General features: G+C 38.0%; 1 protein-coding gene across 17 annotated transcripts in view; it reads right to left on the reverse strand.

The window, feature by feature from the left end:
- Positions 1-18,528, reverse strand: part of MYT1L (myelin transcription factor 1 like) — a 307,327-nt gene that overhangs the window by 2,016 nt on the left and 286,783 nt on the right. For 11 of the 17 annotated variants that reach the window (XM_063150775.1, XM_063150776.1, XM_063150774.1 and 8 more), the window contains 4 exons: positions 8,664-8,755; positions 5,659-5,768; positions 1,098-1,241; positions 1-776 (listed from right to left, as the gene is read on the reverse strand). The exon at positions 1-776 is cut by the window's left edge and continues 2,016 nt beyond it. In XM_063150775.1, coding sequence (XP_063006845.1) covers positions 636-776; positions 1,098-1,241; positions 5,659-5,768; positions 8,664-8,755 — 487 coding nt within the window. In that variant the 3' untranslated portion in view covers positions 1-635. The remainder of the gene's footprint in view (positions 777-1,097; positions 1,242-5,658; positions 5,769-8,663; positions 8,756-18,528) is intronic. The other 6 variants (XM_063150790.1, XM_063150778.1, XM_063150787.1 and 3 more) reach the window with 1 other exon arrangement.

Below are 18,528 nucleotides of genomic sequence, written 5' to 3' on the forward strand. Positions count from 1 at the left end.
CCATGCCATTTTCTTGGAATTCAAAAAACCTCATTTTATTGCCCCCACCACACACCATCCTTCAAAAACAAAAGTCACATAATATTTTCAAGCATTGTTCAAAAATAAAGCATTTTTGCAACCAATTCTTGCTATGAAACAATATGCACACAAAATGTACTTCTTAAATCCCATAAAATCCTCCAACATGAGGCAAAATGATAGTGTTTAAAAAGTGGCTGCAGACCGCAACATTGTCATTCAAAGCTGTTTTTTTTTTTGTCCATTTCAGTTCAAAATACTAAAACATTTAATCACTAAAGCATTAAAAAGAATTTACACTCTATTTATTTTGATCAGCTTACCTCTTCAGAAATATATATACCCCAAAAATGTGCATACATTAGCAGCTATAAACATTACATGGCATATCACACTATGTCAGCTTATATGAAAACGTACAAAATGTGAATGTATTCAAAAAACTATTCTGCAGTTACTATCTTTAAAGCAAGACATAAAATCATTATGAAGTCTTGTAAGCATAACACTGTTTCAAACAGAAATAAATATATAACACTTTCTGGTAAATTACAGCAGCAAAAAACAAGAGGCATCCTTTTTTTAAGCAAGATTTTCATCACTATAGCAGCTGTTCAGACCTGAATTCCTCTCACAGCCTGCTTTATATTTTCCAGTAGGGCTTTATTTTCTGGACTCTGATAACGATCTTGATTTGTATACATGTCCGTCAAAGTGGTCACGTAAGCATCAAAATTTTGTTCATTGATTGGTTCCTACGAGATATTAAATAGTAGTTCATATACAACTTTTATTTTCTTAATCGTATATTCATTTAAGCATAACATATTAGTAAGGCATACTGCCACCATTTTTATAATATTTAAAAAGCCTATTTAGTTCTTACTTAATTTTACAGGATACACTGGAACAGGCCCTCCATGTCTGTTAGCAGTTAAATGTATCTCTATGGTTTCAGTGCTGTTACCACAAATATCCAACTGGTTGATGAAACATAAACATAAAAAAAAGGTATCTATTGTATGAGGTGAACTGAAGATCGCCAAATTCCTTAACTTGTGCTCTCAATCACTTACCATATGTGGCAGCTGGATATTAGCTAGACTATGAATTAAAGACTGGCTTAAATTGGCCAATTCATGAAGAAGAGACTCATTTTGCTGTTCAATTACTTTGTTCTCCTCTTCTATCGTCTTCAGGTTGCTCTCCATTGTGGTAATCTAAAATGGACAAATTTGTGTACAATGTAATATAAGGCAAACTGGTACAAAGCATGCACTCTTTGAAGGGAGAGAGAACAGAAATACCAGGGAAAGGAGAAAAGGTCTATTCATTCATGTTTGAAAAGGTTTTGCTAGAGTTTGCAGTTCTTATCGTCACTAAGCCTTTCTTATTCCCACTGCATGTTGTATAACTTTAACAGCTTGTCTTTTCAATACTGGTAATAGTGAGTGAATGAACTTGGATTTGATTCCACTCCTTTAGAGCTTTTCTTGTATAGTTGAAAGGCATTAAGGACCCTAGTTCTGCAAGTTCACCCATGCAGTTAAACTCCTAGAAGCCAGTCTTAGGGGCATTCTGCAGTCAGTCACGCTTTTCTTATATTTTCAGCTACACATATATCGTGTTAATTAAGCATGCACAGCTCCTTGCTGCCAATGTTTAGCTCTTTGTAAGTATAATATGATTCTGTGCAAACTCACAGGGCTGATTTTGAAGGCTGAAAAACTGCATGTTATTTCAATGTATGTACAAAGTCAGAAAGTTTTCCTATACATACAGTGAGTTGTAAAACTGAAGAAACTGAAGAATATTTGAGCACAGGCCCGTGGCATTGCTTCATGTACAAGTGAAAACAACTGAGACTGTGTTCTGCCTGTGTTTCCAGGTGACCAGACACGTTAGCTCTGACCTTGCATGGTGCCCTGCTTGAGCTAAAAGCATTGCTGAGAGAAAGAGCTTGTGGAGAGCATTGTGCTAATGGAGTTATAAGGATTTCAGATGAGCACTGGCTTATGTCCAACTCATCAAGAGCACATGCAGAGCTCATTCACATCTGTCTATACTTTCCTCTGTAGCCCTGCTCGTACTTTCCACATGGGGTGATAACTGTTAACATCTATTACAGAGTGTACAGTGTGCTCTGTGTGTGTGTAGGTTAAAATATGCATTGACAAGAAAAAAGAAGCCAGTGAAGTGGAAGAAATGCCAAAGAACACAAGGTTTTGAATTTTCAAAATGAAGTTTATCCATTTCTATACTGGCCTAGAGAGTGAGCTGTGGAAAGAATTGATACAATTGAAATGCTGATGGGAAGGTCAGAGGTTTGTGCAGTAGTAACAGGCAGAAGAGTAAAGGTTCTCAAGCGCACATCAACTTGACCTTTGGTGAGTAAATGTTTGGAAACTGGTGGCACAGGCAGGTAGTTAGAGGTATCACATTTTATTTTGGACCTAAACTTTTAGTCTGCTTATGGAAATGCAGCCCATTAGTTGATAGAAGTAATTTTGAAAAGTGATGTGTCTACATAAACAGTTTCCAAGTATCTCTTGCTTTGACGACAGGTGCAAATTGCAGTTAATCCAAGTTGCCAGTATTGTGGGGACTTGGTTTTGTAACAATTAATTGATTCTGAGCTAATTTCCACAAAATATATTAGTAAGGAAAAAATACTTCCTCTTTGAACCTGGACACCTGATCCTCCTCTCTTATTTTGCTTTCAGCTTGTTTATATTCGAGAGAATGCTGTATCCAAATGCAAAACATCTTTCATAGCTGCTTCTTAGTCGAGTCATACTCCAATACCTATCCATTTCTTTTTTTAATATTACAGACCAGAATGAGGAGTCTGATGCCAATGAAGGCTCAGTTCAGTATGGCATACTGCAGCCACCTGACACTAACTTTAGCAGAAGTTGACATTCTACACATTTTCTATCTAGCTAAGCATTGCAACTTGAACCATCTTTTTTGCTTTTTTTCATGAGATGTTGAATTCTGCAAATACAGTGGCAGATGATCAGCATATCTCACCACTTCACTTAGTATTCATCTGTAAGTTCATCTGTTTTAAATTTAATTCCTGTATTTGTTCACTTAATGGCTGAAATTTCCCTTTCCACATTTTATTCTAAAACTAAGAAATGTTTACTTGTATGTATTCTGAAAATAGGATATCCTGTTTCTTGTATGAAACACACAATTATTTGCAGATTTATTCTTCCTCTCTCCCTTTATGTATTTCTGCTCCTCTCATATTTGCATGTTAGATTTGAACAAATTTACTACAAGATTTTAGATTAAAAACACTTTCTTCAATGTCTTAAGTAAAAAGGCAGCTGAGTAAAGGAGAGTCTTGTAAGTGCTCCACCTAAGAAAAAGGATTGATTTTCACTTTATTAAATTGAAAAATTCTACATGGAAGCATTTTCTGTTCCTGTCATATGAAAAGCTTTCACTGGCACTTACAATCATATGGGTTGCAAATCTGTATCAAACAAGACTATTGCTACTTCTGCTGTTCACACAGCTTCCACTATTTTCCCATTGCATATTTCCCATCTGTCAAATTTTACTGAAATCTGAGTTGCACAATGATTTTCTAAAGGTTTATCAACAAACATTTTGTTATGTCCAGTATTATTTCACTTTTGCAAATAAAGGGGACTGTTGACTTTGCTCCTGTTAGTAGTTTGATAATGACTATGATGTAACTCCCTATGTGTTGTAAATGCAAATTGCTTATTTTCAGGAGAGTGTATGAATTCAAAACTATAGCCTCTAAATTTTTTTGTAAAGTTTAACTCAGTTGGGATTCTCTGCAAGGCCTCAGTAACTAGCTGGATAAGAACAGATAAGTATTAGACCAGATTACCCAGAGATTGTGGAATTTCTAGTATGGGAAGTAAAGAACAGGTTAGACAAGCACCTGTCAGGTTTAGCTTAGGAAGATCTTAGGAAGTAAAGGTGACTGGTAGACAAAATAATGTTTTCATGGTCTCTTGTAGCTCTACCTTTTAAAATCCCGTTAATCATTTTAACCAACCCTTTTTCTAAATGTGCTACACTGAAGTGTGAAAAATATCCTTTTAACTTATTGGTAAAATCACCAGCTGAGCTTTCTCTTACCAAGAACATTCAGTGGTCCCACAAGTGCCTAATATGACTTTTAAGAATATGCAATGGCACTATGAAGAATGAAAGCTGGAACTGAGACCACTAAAGTATGGTTTTTGTACTCATTTCAGATCAAAGTTTGATATGAAATTCCTAGATAAATCTCTGAAACTCAATACATGTTTATGCCTGTGATAGTGTTATCATAGCTTTATTTTTCAATTCATCTGGCCAAATATAAAATTAAAAGTGCAGTAAATTACTGACAACTGCAGCATTTACCTAATGTACATGTAAGAGCCAAACTGCTTCACATTTTTTAAAACAGCCATATCAGGCTGTATGTAAATAGCACCTAGAGTGTATTAAGCAGAAGAAAAGATAAGGCAATTGGAAGCTGCCAGATTCAAAATTTATGGCCAAATTTCTCAAGAGTAAATGTATGTAATTTCCCTGCCATTGATTATTCTTCTTGCTTTATGTTCTTGCAGATTTTCTCCTCATTACCCTACAGTTATATTTGGTCACATCAGGAAACTGTGTAAACCTTGAATCAAATCCTGTGAAAGCTGAATAATGACAGTGGAACTCTGAATGCAGGCATAAAGTAGAAGTGAGGTTTCAGTATCAATCTGGCTAAGGTTTAGAAATCAAATAAAACCTGAGTTGAAGAAGTAGATTCTGCCTTTATGACTATACAAGAGGAGAAGGAGAATGGACGTGGTGCCCATCTCCAGAAGCAGCAGACAAAGAAGTAACAAGGAGTGGTTTACTCTGTTTTCATTGAGATCAACTGAGTGACTGTCATCAGGGACTAAAGACTGACAAATGGTGACTATGGTGAACTTCACTCTTGGTGTCTCTGCTCAAACCATGTGAACTGACAAGCACCAGAATCTATAATGGACACTGAAAAATTCTAGGGGAATTCAATTGATTTTTCTTCTTTTGCTTTTTCCATCCAGTTTTAGGACTACTGAATAATGAGATTTTAGTTAATAGTCTAATGTTAGGTTTTCTACTTTTTCCCCTGACAAATTTATACGGAATGAAAAAAGAATTAATCTGGATCTCTGGAATGACTACTGCTGCCAAGGGCTGCATTTAGTGTATCACATGCTACTCACTTCTCTGTCTAAATTTCCTCTGTAAGACGTGACAAAAGCCATGTTGTTCATCTGGGCTCCTTCACCTTGTAACTTATGTTAACGACCTTGTGATCACACAATATTTTAAGAACTATCAGAAAGGCACAACCTTATCAAGGGGAAATACCAAGCTGACCATGATAGGTCATGTTTTGCCATTATTTTAAAAAATGCATTTTGCTGAGTTCTTTTTGTTTGTTTTTTTTTTACTGTTGATAACTGATTTGAAAATTGCATAATGAACACTGTCTTCAGATTTTATAAATAGTATATTATGCATAGATATCTTAATATATAAGGAAACAATAAATGTCCTATATGTTTTTAATCAGTCATGTAGAAAAAGCAGCTTGAATTTAGGGCTTCATAAAACTGTTACCTGAGTTCTGAGTTTAATCATATCAGCTTCCATCTGGGAGTTGGATTCATTTAGTTCTTTGATTTCTTCATCTAACTGTTTAATTTCTTCATCATTTTCTATACCTGTGTGACATAAAAATAAAAGGGGTGTTAAAATAATTAACATTTAAATCAGAGTTCAGTGAATTAATTATTTCTATATTTAAAAATCAATTTATTTCAAGTAAAAAAAAGGAAGCATTCTTCAAATTTTTATTCTGCAGTTCAAAAGAAGTATTTTCAACTACTTTTACTTTTAAAATTGCAGTAATTCTCCAGTGAAAATGCTGAAAATACCTGGACGATCAAAAGGACCTTTAACTTTATATTATAAGAAATGTACGTGCAGCAACAAATTTCACTCCACTGTCATATGTAATTTATTTAAAGAGTGTGTCCATTTACAGATCTTCTGAAGGAAAGTAAAAAACCTTAACATGGTAATCTCTTCATATTACAGCATTATCAAGAGAAGCTGTAACTAATTCAGATTTTTTTTTCTTAACAAAGAGAAATTTTGCTGATGTACTGGGATATACTGTGATTCTGCAGTTGTTTTTAATGTTGGACGATGGCTCAGAATGGTTCAGAAGGGTTCAGAAGGGTGTCATTAAATAACAATATATAGAGTAATTTTAAAATGGAAGTGCTTTCTCACATTTTTTGAAATAAATATTAAAATCAACAGAACTTTAAAGTTAACTGCATTTCTAAGAATTCAGACAGGAATGAACTGTAACAGTTTAATTTATTTATCTTTATAATTAATATAAAAAAGCATAAAATAATCCTGGGATGAGACAGATAGATGTCTTTTTTCAAGTCAAAGTGTGAACACCTAAAGCCAGAGAAACTGGTGCTCCCACCCTCCTTCTTCTGCTGGTGTGAATCTTTCAAACCTTTCCCCACAGTGCCTGACTCTGATAGGAAAGATGTCATAGAATTATCGAATGGCTTGGGTTGGAATGGACCTTGAGGATTATCTAGTCTCAACCCCTCTGCCATTGGCTGGAACACCTTCCCAGAGCAGGGAAGACTACACCAGGTTTTTCACAGCCCCATCTGGCCTGGCCTGAAATACTTCCAGGGAGGAGGCATCCACAGCTTCTCTGAACAACCTGTTCCAGTGCCTCAACTCTCTCACAGTAAGGAGTATTTTCCTAATAGCCAATCTAAACCTACTCTCTTGCAGTTTGAAGCCCTTTCCCCTTTGTCCTGTCACTACGTGCCCTTGTAAAAAGTCCCTCTCTATCTCTGTTGCAAGATCCCTTCAGGTACTAGAAGGCTGCAACTGGGTGACCTCAAGGCCTTCTCTTTTTCAGGTTGAACAATCCCAATTTTCTCAGCCTTTCCTCACAGCAGAGCTGCTCCATCCCTCTGATCATCCTGGTGGCCTCCCCTGGACTCACTCCCACAGCTCCATGTCCTTCCTGTGCAGGGACCCCAGAGCTGGTGCAGCCCTGCAGGTGGGGTCTCAGCAGGGCAGAGCAGAGGGGCAGAATCCCCTCCCCACGCTGCCTCTGATGCAGCCCAGGGCACGTTTGGCTCTCCAGGCTGTGAGGGCACATGGCTGGGCCATGTCCAGCCTCTCACCCCCTCACACCCCCAAATCCTTCTCAGCAGGGCTGCTCTGGATCTGCTCATCCCCAGCCTGTGCTGATGCTGGGGCTTGCCCCGACCCAGGTGCAGCACCTTGCACTTGGTCTTGTTAAACCTCAAGTTTGGTGTCATCTGCCAATTTGCTGATGGGGCACCTGATCCCGTTGTCTATGTCATTAATGCAGATATTAAATAACACTGGTCCCAGTACTGACCCCTAAGGGACAACACTTATCACTAATGTCCATTGGGACTCTGGGCCATTGAGCACCACCCTCTGGATGTGACAATCCAACCAATTCCTTATTCACCTAACACTGCACCCATCAAATCCATCTGTATCCAATTCAGAGAGAAAGATGTTGTTGAAGATCACAGCTGTGGCTTTATAGAGGTCCAGGTAAGTGACATCTGTAGCTCTTCCCTTGTCCATTGATGTAGTCACCCCATCATAGAAGTCCACTGGGTTGCTCAGGCAGGTCATGTGTCCAAGTAGCCAAAATATCCATATATTACTCCTTAAGGCATTCTTCCTGGGCATGGCAGATACTTATAGTTTTCAATACTACCCAGGTTGTAGAGAAAATAACATCCAGATCTCTCACTCCCTGATTACAAACTCTTGAACAAAGACAGCCACTGCTTTCTCCAGCTGTGCTGGCCATGTGGGCTGAGGTGCTTCCTGCACTGCGTTCAAGTGCACTGTGGCTTTAAATGCAGTTAACACCAACAGTTAAGAAGGCATGCACTGCCACAGACTAAGTGACTACATAGTTTTCCAAGAAAATTCAGGACTTGGGCACCTTCCAGACAAGTTTTTATCATATTACTTACTTGAACTACATTTTGCTTTTACTGCACTTCAACTACCAGGGTACTATCCTGACTTTCATCCAAGGTACCTTCATCATCTTCCCTGCAACTCAAGGTTCCCAGGAAGAATTGCAGTTTACTGGAGCTGAAATGGCACAAAGCCATCTCCATCTGCCAGAGGTTATAGAGCCACAGGTCCAAATGAATTCAAGGGAACTCAGGAGGAATGGACATTCTGGAAATAAACCCTTTTTCTCTTCTGAATCCTGTAACAATATAAGACTAACTATCACCCTTTGATGAATGAAATGTGAACCAGCAAATTATAATAGTATATTCTACTTTGAAATATTTTAGAGTTTTAGATTTATATAGACATAACTCAATCTGACTGCTCTACTCCTGGCTCAGGTTTCCAGAGCATAAGACCTGGTTTCACTTCTACTGACAGTGAATTCACAATTTATATAGAGTGGATTTATACATGTAGGAAAAAAGGCAAAAGAGTAACAGTAACTTTAGTTTACAGAGAATTGGTATTTAAGAACTTAATCATTAAAAATTTACCATTACTGGCTCGCTGCTTTATTGTTAGCATTTGTTCTCCGGACAGCTTTGCTTTCTTCATTGCTGAAGTAGCTCTGGGGCATCCTGATAAACTGTGAACAGTAAGGAGCCTGTTAATTTTGACAGGTCATTGAAAAGAAATCTGTAATCCAAAGCTTTAATAAAAACGATATCAGAGACATGGTTTATTTTCACTGCCTAGCACCGAAAGATGCACTAGTCTGAAAAAATAAAGGACTTACCAGTAGTGATTTCATTGTTTTGTTTTTCTTCCAAGATCTTTTTGCATAGACAGCTAATTAGAAGTCAGATACACAGTTCAATTTGCTTAAGACAAAATACTTTTAATAAAACATTTTATTTTAAAAGCAGTTATTGTCTAAATACTCCCACTCGAATTTATGTGTCCCTGTCTGAACTTCCTCCCTTTTTAGATTTAAATGTTCAAACATGGAACTGAATGCTGAGAGAAGAGGACATGAGCTACCTCTCATATACAAAAGACTAGCTCTTATAAACTGCTTTTCTTTGTGAATATCACCTACTGAGCCAGCTAAATTGCCCTTTTCTATTTTTTTTCTTAAAATGGCAGTAACTTATGTGTTGGCTTGTTGTTGGAGCCCAAGGAAACAATTCCAATAGAAATGACCTTGTTTTAATGGGGGATATATATGTCTTATAATGCATATCTGTTACATTTATGGATGTACATTCAGTTATCTCTTCTCTCTCACATTGCCAAAATATTAAGCTTTTTAATTACATTGTACAAAACAGTTTGATAGCCAAAGTCTTAGCAGTCTTTATTGTAAAAATTAAAATACAGATCAGACAGTGCTCAGTATTTAACAAGTAATGGTACACCAAATTACCCCCTTTTTCTAAAATCACATATTTCATGTAGTTGCACTATTGCAGATAAGAGAAAATACATATTCAATCTAATTTAATGATGCAAAACCAAAATCTTATTCTGAGGAAGCTGTAGCTTTAGTTAAGGGAATTTAGAAGCTTGCTAAACAATTTCCTCTTGCCTCAACATTTCAGTTTTCATATCCATGCAAACTGAGTAATGTTATGTACTTTTCATTGCACTAGAGGAACATTTATATTTCCTCTCCAAATCCAAAAGAAGATTTTTTTTTACAAATTTTAATTGTGCAAATCAGATTCAAATCTGTAATATGGAGGAAAGGGGTATCTGATTAAAAGCATTTCTTTAAGTAGAGATGCAATTTCTTTCTAAATAAAGTCCTCTTATTTAGGTACAGTCTGATTATTGAAACCGTTCCTCTGAAAAGCCTAGACTACTGTTATCAAGTGCAGTCATACAAAAAAGGATTGCTCTTAGGAAAATACATTAAAAAATTATTTTCTCAGTGAAAGAATCCGTGTTCAACATTTCATACAGCTTTGTGACTAAGAAGATGTATAATAAAATAATACTTGTAGGATCAAGAAATGGCATGACCTAGTAGCTTTTGGCTGTGGCCAAGTTGGTAGGATGCCAAATTACTACTCCAAGGTCTGCTATGGACTCAGTGTGTGACTGTAAACAACTGTCCTCTTGATGTGTCAAAGGGAGCCTTGAAGACAATTAAAAAGGAGAGGATTTGGTGTTTTGGGAAAAAAATGTTGGCACAGAGAAAGAAATGGAATAACAGTATATGCAAAGTTTCTGCATCATTTAACTGACTTCATTTTTGTAACCTTTCAGGTGATTTAAAGAATTTTCTCGTATTTTGTACTCTCTCTTTTTCAGAAGAAGTTAGCACCACTGGGCATAAAAACAACTGCATTAGATTACTCTCATCTTTTTCTGTAGCCTTTTCCTCTCTAAAAGTCCTGACTGATAACAACCCCTCAAAATAAAATCAGTCCTCAAAGAGCCTATAGGTACAGCATTCAAACAGACCAACAAGAAACCAGGATCCTAGAACAGCACATCTGAGAGAAGAGAAAAATAATCAAACAAATCAAATTTGTTCTGAAGTATTAGAAATATACTGTGTGATTCAGTGTGCCTAAATCCAAATTTTGGTGCCATGGGCCCAATCTTATTCTCAGGCCATGACTCTACACACCAAGTTTTCAGGACTGCCTAAACCTGTAGATATCTTCTCAGCTAGTCTGGAAGGTTATCTCTCCACTGGTGTGCCCAGGGTGCTCCAAGGTGCACTCTCACCCTGAGGCCCCAGGTACAAGGCTCCATATGTGCAATACTAAACTCTCCTATTCCACAAAACAGGGTGGTCACATTCTAGCTGCCAAACAGCAACTGTCCATGGCCCCATCACCACTGGAGAGAGATGTATTGCCAGGATATGGAGCACCCACAGCTTGGCTGCAGTTCAGGCGCCCTTCTGCCTAAACTGAACCACAAAGATCTGTGTGCTGGGCTCCATCCTTGCTGCTGGAACTGTTGGAGAGTCCTTCTGCACAGATTATCTACCTTCTTCTAGAGGCAGCCAGATGAATCACAAGTTAATGAGGAGAAAGGCAAAGAGCTGCCTGTTTTTTGGGAATTCTAGTGAAGATGCAGAAGGCTTCCACATTCTGCAGCCAGATTAGTTTTGTTCTAACCCACTGGTGATCTAATACAGTATGTACAGACAAAGGAGGGCTATGACCAAAATGAGATTTTTGCAATACATCTGCATGCCTAATCCACAAGCTTCCTCTTTTTTCTTCCCCAATCCTTACGTGCACAGCTTTAACTTGTGCATAATGCACCTCTATGACTACCTTTAGCTTGTTACATGTCTGTCCTTAGAAGAGGCCATGAATGAACACATGGTCCTAAATTTTCCAGTGGCTTTATGCAATTTGAGAAAGCATTCAAAACTCCCAAAGGTATCCCGCTCACCATAGAGGAAGATGCCAAAGCCAGACCATGCCATTGCTTTCCTCTGCAGATCTTTTCTGGCAAATCTGTCTCTTCATTAATTATATATTGTATTGTAAGCAGATGAGCTCACTTTCCTGAGTTGGGCACTTTCAGTTTTAGTGAAGCAGATACCAAGTTAGTAACCTAAATTAAGAGTATTGACTTCTACTACAGTTTGTTTAACTTGTCTAAATTCTTCAGAAATTACTAAGTCAAAGATAGCAATGCTCACCCTTTTCGCTTTGCTCTGTTCTTAATTAAGTTACTTTTAACTGTTTGAAGTAATTAAAAAGTGAATTAGGACTTTTAGAATAAGCTTCTACTCTACAAGGACATTCTACCTCTTATCTAATTGACTATGCTTACTTCTACTGAAGGCAACTGCTCTTTGAATTGAGAAGAGCCAAAAGAACTCCGGATATACGGGACGACAAGATGAAAAACAAAGTGAAGGCAGTGTTTCACAAAAGTGGGCTGTGGTACAAAGGCTGAACCCTACAGAGGTGTCAAGTTAACCAAAAAGCTTGAATTGAAATCCCAGTGAGACTGAGAGTTGCTTCAGATTTCTAGAAGACTGAATGATAGGAGACAGAAGGACAGAAGGACACAGGAGTATATTTGATTTTATTTTTCTCCTGTGGCTTGCAAACAAAAGAATATAAGTGAAAGCTATTTCAGTGCTTTAAGAGTTATGCAATACATGCTTTAGATATCTCAGAAATAAAAAAAGGCTGTGAGAAATATCTAGGTAGTAGTTTTGTTAAGGATAATATTTATCCTTGCCTTAAGTATGCTATGAAGCTGGATACTAGGAAAAGGTTCTTCACCCAGAGGGTGGCTGGGCAATGGAACAGGCTCCTCAGGGAAGTGGTCACAGCCTGATGGAGTTCAAGAAGTGTTTGGACAATAATCTCAGGCACCTGGTATGATTCTTGGGTCTGGACTTCGATGACTTCGACTTTGACTCCTTATGTGTCCCTTCCAACTCAGGATATTCTATTATTAAGTTTGAATCCTTTACTTTTGATGTTTGTCATAGGTTTTCAAACTTTACACTGACACAATTCTGCAGCTTATTCATTCCAGCAAAGAATTAGTAAAATTAATCACAATTATCTCACTTGCTCCTGCCATTATTCTCATACACACAAGATATCATAAGAATATATAAACATAGTTGAGTATTCTTTCCATAATAAAAATTAGTTAGGCTCTCTAACAGCATTGCTGGGATGCTGATGTAATAGATTCACTATAAATGGTTTTTATTTGGTATAAACCTACAAAACCATGAATTATCTCTGTCAGACTCTGGATGCCACAGGGCTTGAAGCCACAGCATTTTGACAGGGCTGTGAGAAGCACCAGAAACTAACTCTGGACTCCTCCTGAGTTTCTGATTCACCAAGAGCTGTGAGTCTCTGCTGTATCTACAACCAGATGACCATCAACACCTTATTTTGTTGGGATACAATATGTCTTGGCTTGTGATAAATTTCTACTGTTGGGCTTAACCTCTAATTTGAGAAAGCAAAGTATTGTCTGGCACATCATTCTAGAAAACCACCCTCTGCCATAACTTACAAAATACCATAAAGACTGTATGGTGATTGTATCTATTAGAGTTGAACATAAGGTGAAGAATGAATTTTCTTTCTGGTTTAGCACTGTGTTATCTTACTGCTACCACTGCCTCACCATATATTCAGTGGATTTGGAAATAGAGTGAAATTTGTTCAAAAATAAAATAAAAATTAGTGGGTGAAAAAGTTTTAAAGGAGTTTTTAGGTAGTGTTCAGTGCACATTTATCAAGAAATTTAGATTAAATAAATGTGAGCTAAAATCCTGAACTGTTTCAAGAATGTAATTGCACTGTCTTCAGGGATGCAAACAACAGAGGCCACCAGAGTGAAGGATCATTGATCAAGTGCAGCAATTGTTTGGGCGACCGATTTTAGTTATCTGGGTTCCAGTTGTGTGTTAAATACATTTTTTTCCTCAGCAGACAGATGCAGTTTAGTCCCTCTTGAAGCTGGAGAATTTGCACTTGGCTTTTCAAGTGAAGAAAACAATTTCCAAACAAAGTAGGTATATGGGAAAGGAGAAGATAAAGGTCAAACAAACCACAAATTTTATATTTGGTATGTCAAGTGTTGAAGTTTACAAAGAAAGAAATAACAGAGTATAAAGAAACCACAGCCTAAAACCTAAAAAGCATCCTGAGGAAAAATTTTATGAACCCTGCAAGATGTTTATAGGTTCACTACCACAATGATTTTTCAAAAATAAAATGAAACACTTCTTGTGTTTATTAAAAATAGCATTGTCTGTAGACTAGAGGAAGGAACAAGTCACTTTCAAGGGACCTCTTTTAACTAGAGATATATTCAAAACAAGCCCCAGATGTAAATCCTTTTGAAATTCAGGGAAATACAGATCACAGTGAGAATGACTGTTTTATTTTGTTAATGGCTGAAACCTTACTAAGCTCCTCAACTATTTGCTAATGTTTGAAGTTCAAGTTAAGAGATCAAACTCAGTGATCAAAGTAGCCCATTCCTTAGTTTAATATTAAATCCATGAACCACTCTTTTTTTTCTATGTTGAAGGGTATCAGCTTTAGTGACTTCCTTATTCCCGTGAGTAAATTCTACTACGCACCTTAAAGGATGAAACAGTCTATGCACAACTCCAGCAGAGATTAAAGCAACCCTCCCTAAACCAGCACTCATTTTTATTTACATTCAAGGATGATTGGCTTTTCCCCAGGTTCTTATTGAGATGTGAAGCAAAGGGAATCCAGGTTCTGCAAACAAGGTAGTTCTGTTTTCATGGAGATTGCTGCGACTCACAGAGGAATCTCTTCTCCCCACACGATCCCAGCTGCCTTTGTGTGGTGTTGGGTGTCAGAAAAAAATAACCTCTTCAGCTCAGTTTCAGAATTCTTCATTGGAAAAGAATGATTTTTATTAATGTGGTCCTTTATAGGTCTTGTTTCCTGGCTAAAGCTTTTTGTTTGGTTGGTTGGTTGGGGCTTTTTGCGGGTTTGGGGGGTTTTTTTGGTGCATTTACAATTTCTTTGGGTGCATTCCCAACTCACACCTGAATGCTTGCTGTGAAAAAGTTCAATTTTGGGTCAGGAGGGAAATCTAAGTTAAAAATACTAAAAGCTTGAGGTAATGTGGAAAGTGACAGCTCCTAATTCAAGTTGTTTTCCAAAGGTGCGGAAGAAAGTAGCTGAGATTTTATTCTGTTTAAATAAATCTTTGCTTCAGAAGTAAGAAAAATCAAACCACTATCCAAATGGCCATAAAAAATACAGCCATTATGATTAAAATAAAATGCAAGCTTTTCAAAATTATTTTAATAATATCTGATCATTGTTTCAAAAAAACTTTCTGCAAAGAACTATGTTCTTATTTTAGTGGGGGGAGGGTTGAATTAGCATTAAAATCTGGTCAGTCAGAGGCACCAAATGGACATCAAGAGAGAGTGAATGGCCACCCAGAAGAAGAGAAGGTATTTGTTTTTGTTTTTGTTTTACTGGAGATTTAAAAGGCAAAGTAGCATTTTAGTTTAATTATGCCTATCCCTCATAACAAAAGAACAAAGCAGGCATCAGGTAAGAAAAACAAAAATAGGAATTATGCAGAGATGTTAACATGGCAAAGCTGAGAGAAAAAGCCTTGAGAGCAAACTCAATTTGAAAGAAATCCCCCTGGGGCATAAATATACAGCAGAAAAGGGATTAATGAATCTTGAAATGCTGAAACTGTGAGAGCACTGCCAAAGTTGCCCTTCAGCTGGGCACAGTAGTCCCTTGGCAAATTCACATCATATTTAGTTAACTGAGGCTGGTTAGTCAGCAAAGAGGCTTTGTGGGTGGGCTTCTCACATGTGTTAATGAGCTTTGACCTGTATCATCCCTGAAGAGAGAAAGAGGTTTGGCTGTTTCCCAATGTGTAACAACTATTAAAAAAAAAATCTCTCATTTATTCTTTGGTGAGTGAGTACCCACTGCAGCACACTGCACTAAGCCACGACCTTAATGGGACACAACTGAATGCCCCAGGAGCTGGGGGCTGGCTTCTGCAAAGCTTATCAGCCTCTCTCCTGCCCACAACAGGACAGATGACCTGAAGACCAGTGGATTTACTGGGCTGTTGAATAGGAAGAAAGGTTGAGACTTCCCTGTGTATAAATAGGTAGGGTGTATGTTTAGCTACACACCTCTGATTAGTGCTCTTAGGTGGCTGGAAAATGCATGTGATCTATTTAGTGACCAAGTACAGCTCCCTTTGGCACTTAAAATGAAGCACAATTTCTCTGAACACTTTGTATAGGCAGCAAGGAGAAAAATGTATTTCAAAAGGAAAATTCATCCCTCCTGAAATCTAAAAAGTCTTCATGTATTCTCTGCTTTTTTATGAGCTATGTCTGGAATGAGGACAAGCAGACTTATAACCAGACAGCTTCTGCTAAGTGCCTGAAATCAAGGAGGTGTCACATTGCAAACACCTGTACAATTGCTGTCTGCTGTAATTTGTCAGGTCTGCTAAGCAAAATGATTTTTCTAGTTTATATTGTGCAATCTGCTTTTTCTAATACAGATTTCGTATTATTTTCTCTGTGACTTTCCCAAGGCAAGTAAACCTCTTAAGTCCTTTTAGATTATCTTACTATCAAGAGGAACAGTTTAACAAATGGTACATCTGATTAAAATGCTATTCCATTCTTCTTCCAGCTTGTAATGAAAAGAGCTGGCAGAATTACCTGCAAAGGGCCTAACTCTTTCAACGACCAGGTTCTGCATTTAGTCACTTGTAACTTTTGCCAAATTTTAACTGATCTGACTGAAATCTTCAGTGGTAACTGTCAGGCCAGGCTCATTTTTTTACCCCCAAATGTCATAGGAAAAATATTTGTATTTCTCAGAATATACTTCTATACCACTGTTTGGTCCATATACATGATTTTGTCCCTGCTGAGGAGAACAAAAAGTCCAAATAATTCCGTGAATAACTCTAACTGTCTGTGAATTGGAGCAAGAAACATTTCATGGGGTGTTGCTCTGAGTTTAGAGACGCATTCTGCTGTCTTCATGAAAACAAAAGTAGATTGGTCAGAGCTATAACCCTCTGACAGAGTGTCCATTGGACATGCTAAATGGATGAGTTAGTGTTTAGCACCAGACCCTCCATGTACTTTTTGTGGGAGCCTTCCCTTCCACCAGCCCTGTTCAGGGCTGCAGGGCCAGCAGCAGAAGAATGCTTGCTGGAAGCAACACCTGAGACTGCCTGTCCTGTTCTGCCAGTGCACCAACTACTGCAAATGCTGGGGACTGAGCAGCTCAGGAGTGAGAAGACTGATCAGGAGCCCCAGGGACTGAGAAGGGAAGAGGGCCAGAACACCACTGTAGGAAAGAATGAGGATGGGAAGAGGAAGGTGTTGAAAAGTGGTTTAGGAAGACCCTTCTCCTTTAATGTCAACACAAAATTACTAAGTAAAAAAATCCTTTGCGTTGCAGGAGCCACCACACAGATTTTTTTATGTCTATTATTATTACATTTAATTGCCACATTGCTTTCCTTGTCTTCTTGGAAATGTCAACGCACTTCCATGCCTGTCATCTTTTAATGATGCCAGCATGATGCTTATCATTGTCAGTTGTAGCTACTGTTAAATGCTGTGAATTTGGTTAGTTCTTCTATACTCTTAATGATGTATGATGTTCTCCTGCTGAATTGCAATGTACAGCTTGTAGGAGAAACTAATAGATGGGAAACAGCAAAATAAATCAATTACAGGAAGGGGACAGAAAGATTAAGACCAAATGAACAAACACCTGAAACAACTTAAAAGGCTTACCAAAGAAAGAGTAAAACAGTGAGAACTAAAAGTGAATTAATTTTGACATAAATGCAGCACTCTGTCAACTTACTGCAGCAACAAATAAAAGCATGGACAAGAGTTGACCTGACAAGAGACCTGGCTAGAAATAGATGCAATCAAATACTACAATGCATTGCATATTCAAAGCTTCTTACAAATCTGGAGTTTGACAGCATTTATGTTTCATAAGTAGAAAAAAAAAGATTTTTCTCTTCAAAGTTTTTACCACTTTCAGTGTACAGCATAGCAACAACTTTCAAAAGATGTTGCTGGACACAAACTCCTGACAAATAGGGCATTTTGGAAGCTTAGGGCACCTTGAGTATTCAGCTGGCAGTTTGGATCCTTTGTGTTTTGAAGGATGTTTGCAACTGGCTTAACTGTGAGCTTCTAGGTCTGCTCAAAACCAAGAGAGAAGTGGACCAGAGGTGAAAATGTGGGCAAATACCCATTGGAATGACAAGGCTGCAGCTAGGGGATGCAGAGATGCAGCTGGAATAGCAAAAGCTCAGCTCAAAATGAAACTGGCTATAGAAATGTAAAGAACTCCAAGAAATGGTTGTTTAGGTACATAGAGAGCAAGTGGAAACAGAGGGAAAATACTGGCACACTGTTATATGGGAGAGGTGAATTAGTCACCAGCAATGCAGAAAAGGCAGCAGTTCTTGACACTTCCTTTACATCTGTCTTTACCAACACTGGCCTGGGGAGCAAAACTCCAGGTTGATGCAAACACAGACTGACCATCACTGATGGAAGAGTTGCAACTGAACTGTTACAGGAGCTTGGCACTACAAATCAATGGGCCCTGACATTGCCCACCCGAGGGTGTGAGGAGTGCTGGCTGATGTTGTTGCAAGCCTCTTCATAATCTTTGAGAAATTGTGGAGATCAGGGGATATCCCAGAAAACTGGAAGTGAAATAGTGGCAACCCCATCTACAAGAGGGGCATAAAGAAAGATGTACAGGCTCTTTAGCCTTATTTCAGTCTCTGGGAGAGTTATGGAATGAATCCTACTGGGGGCTATCACAAGTGAGATGAAGCACATGATTGGGAAAAGCCACCACAGATTCACCAAGGGCC

The sequence above is a fragment of the Melospiza melodia genome, chromosome 3, assembly GCF_035770615.1.
Source record: "Melospiza melodia melodia isolate bMelMel2 chromosome 3, bMelMel2.pri, whole genome shotgun sequence".
NCBI lineage: Eukaryota > Metazoa > Chordata > Aves > Passeriformes > Passerellidae > Melospiza > Melospiza melodia.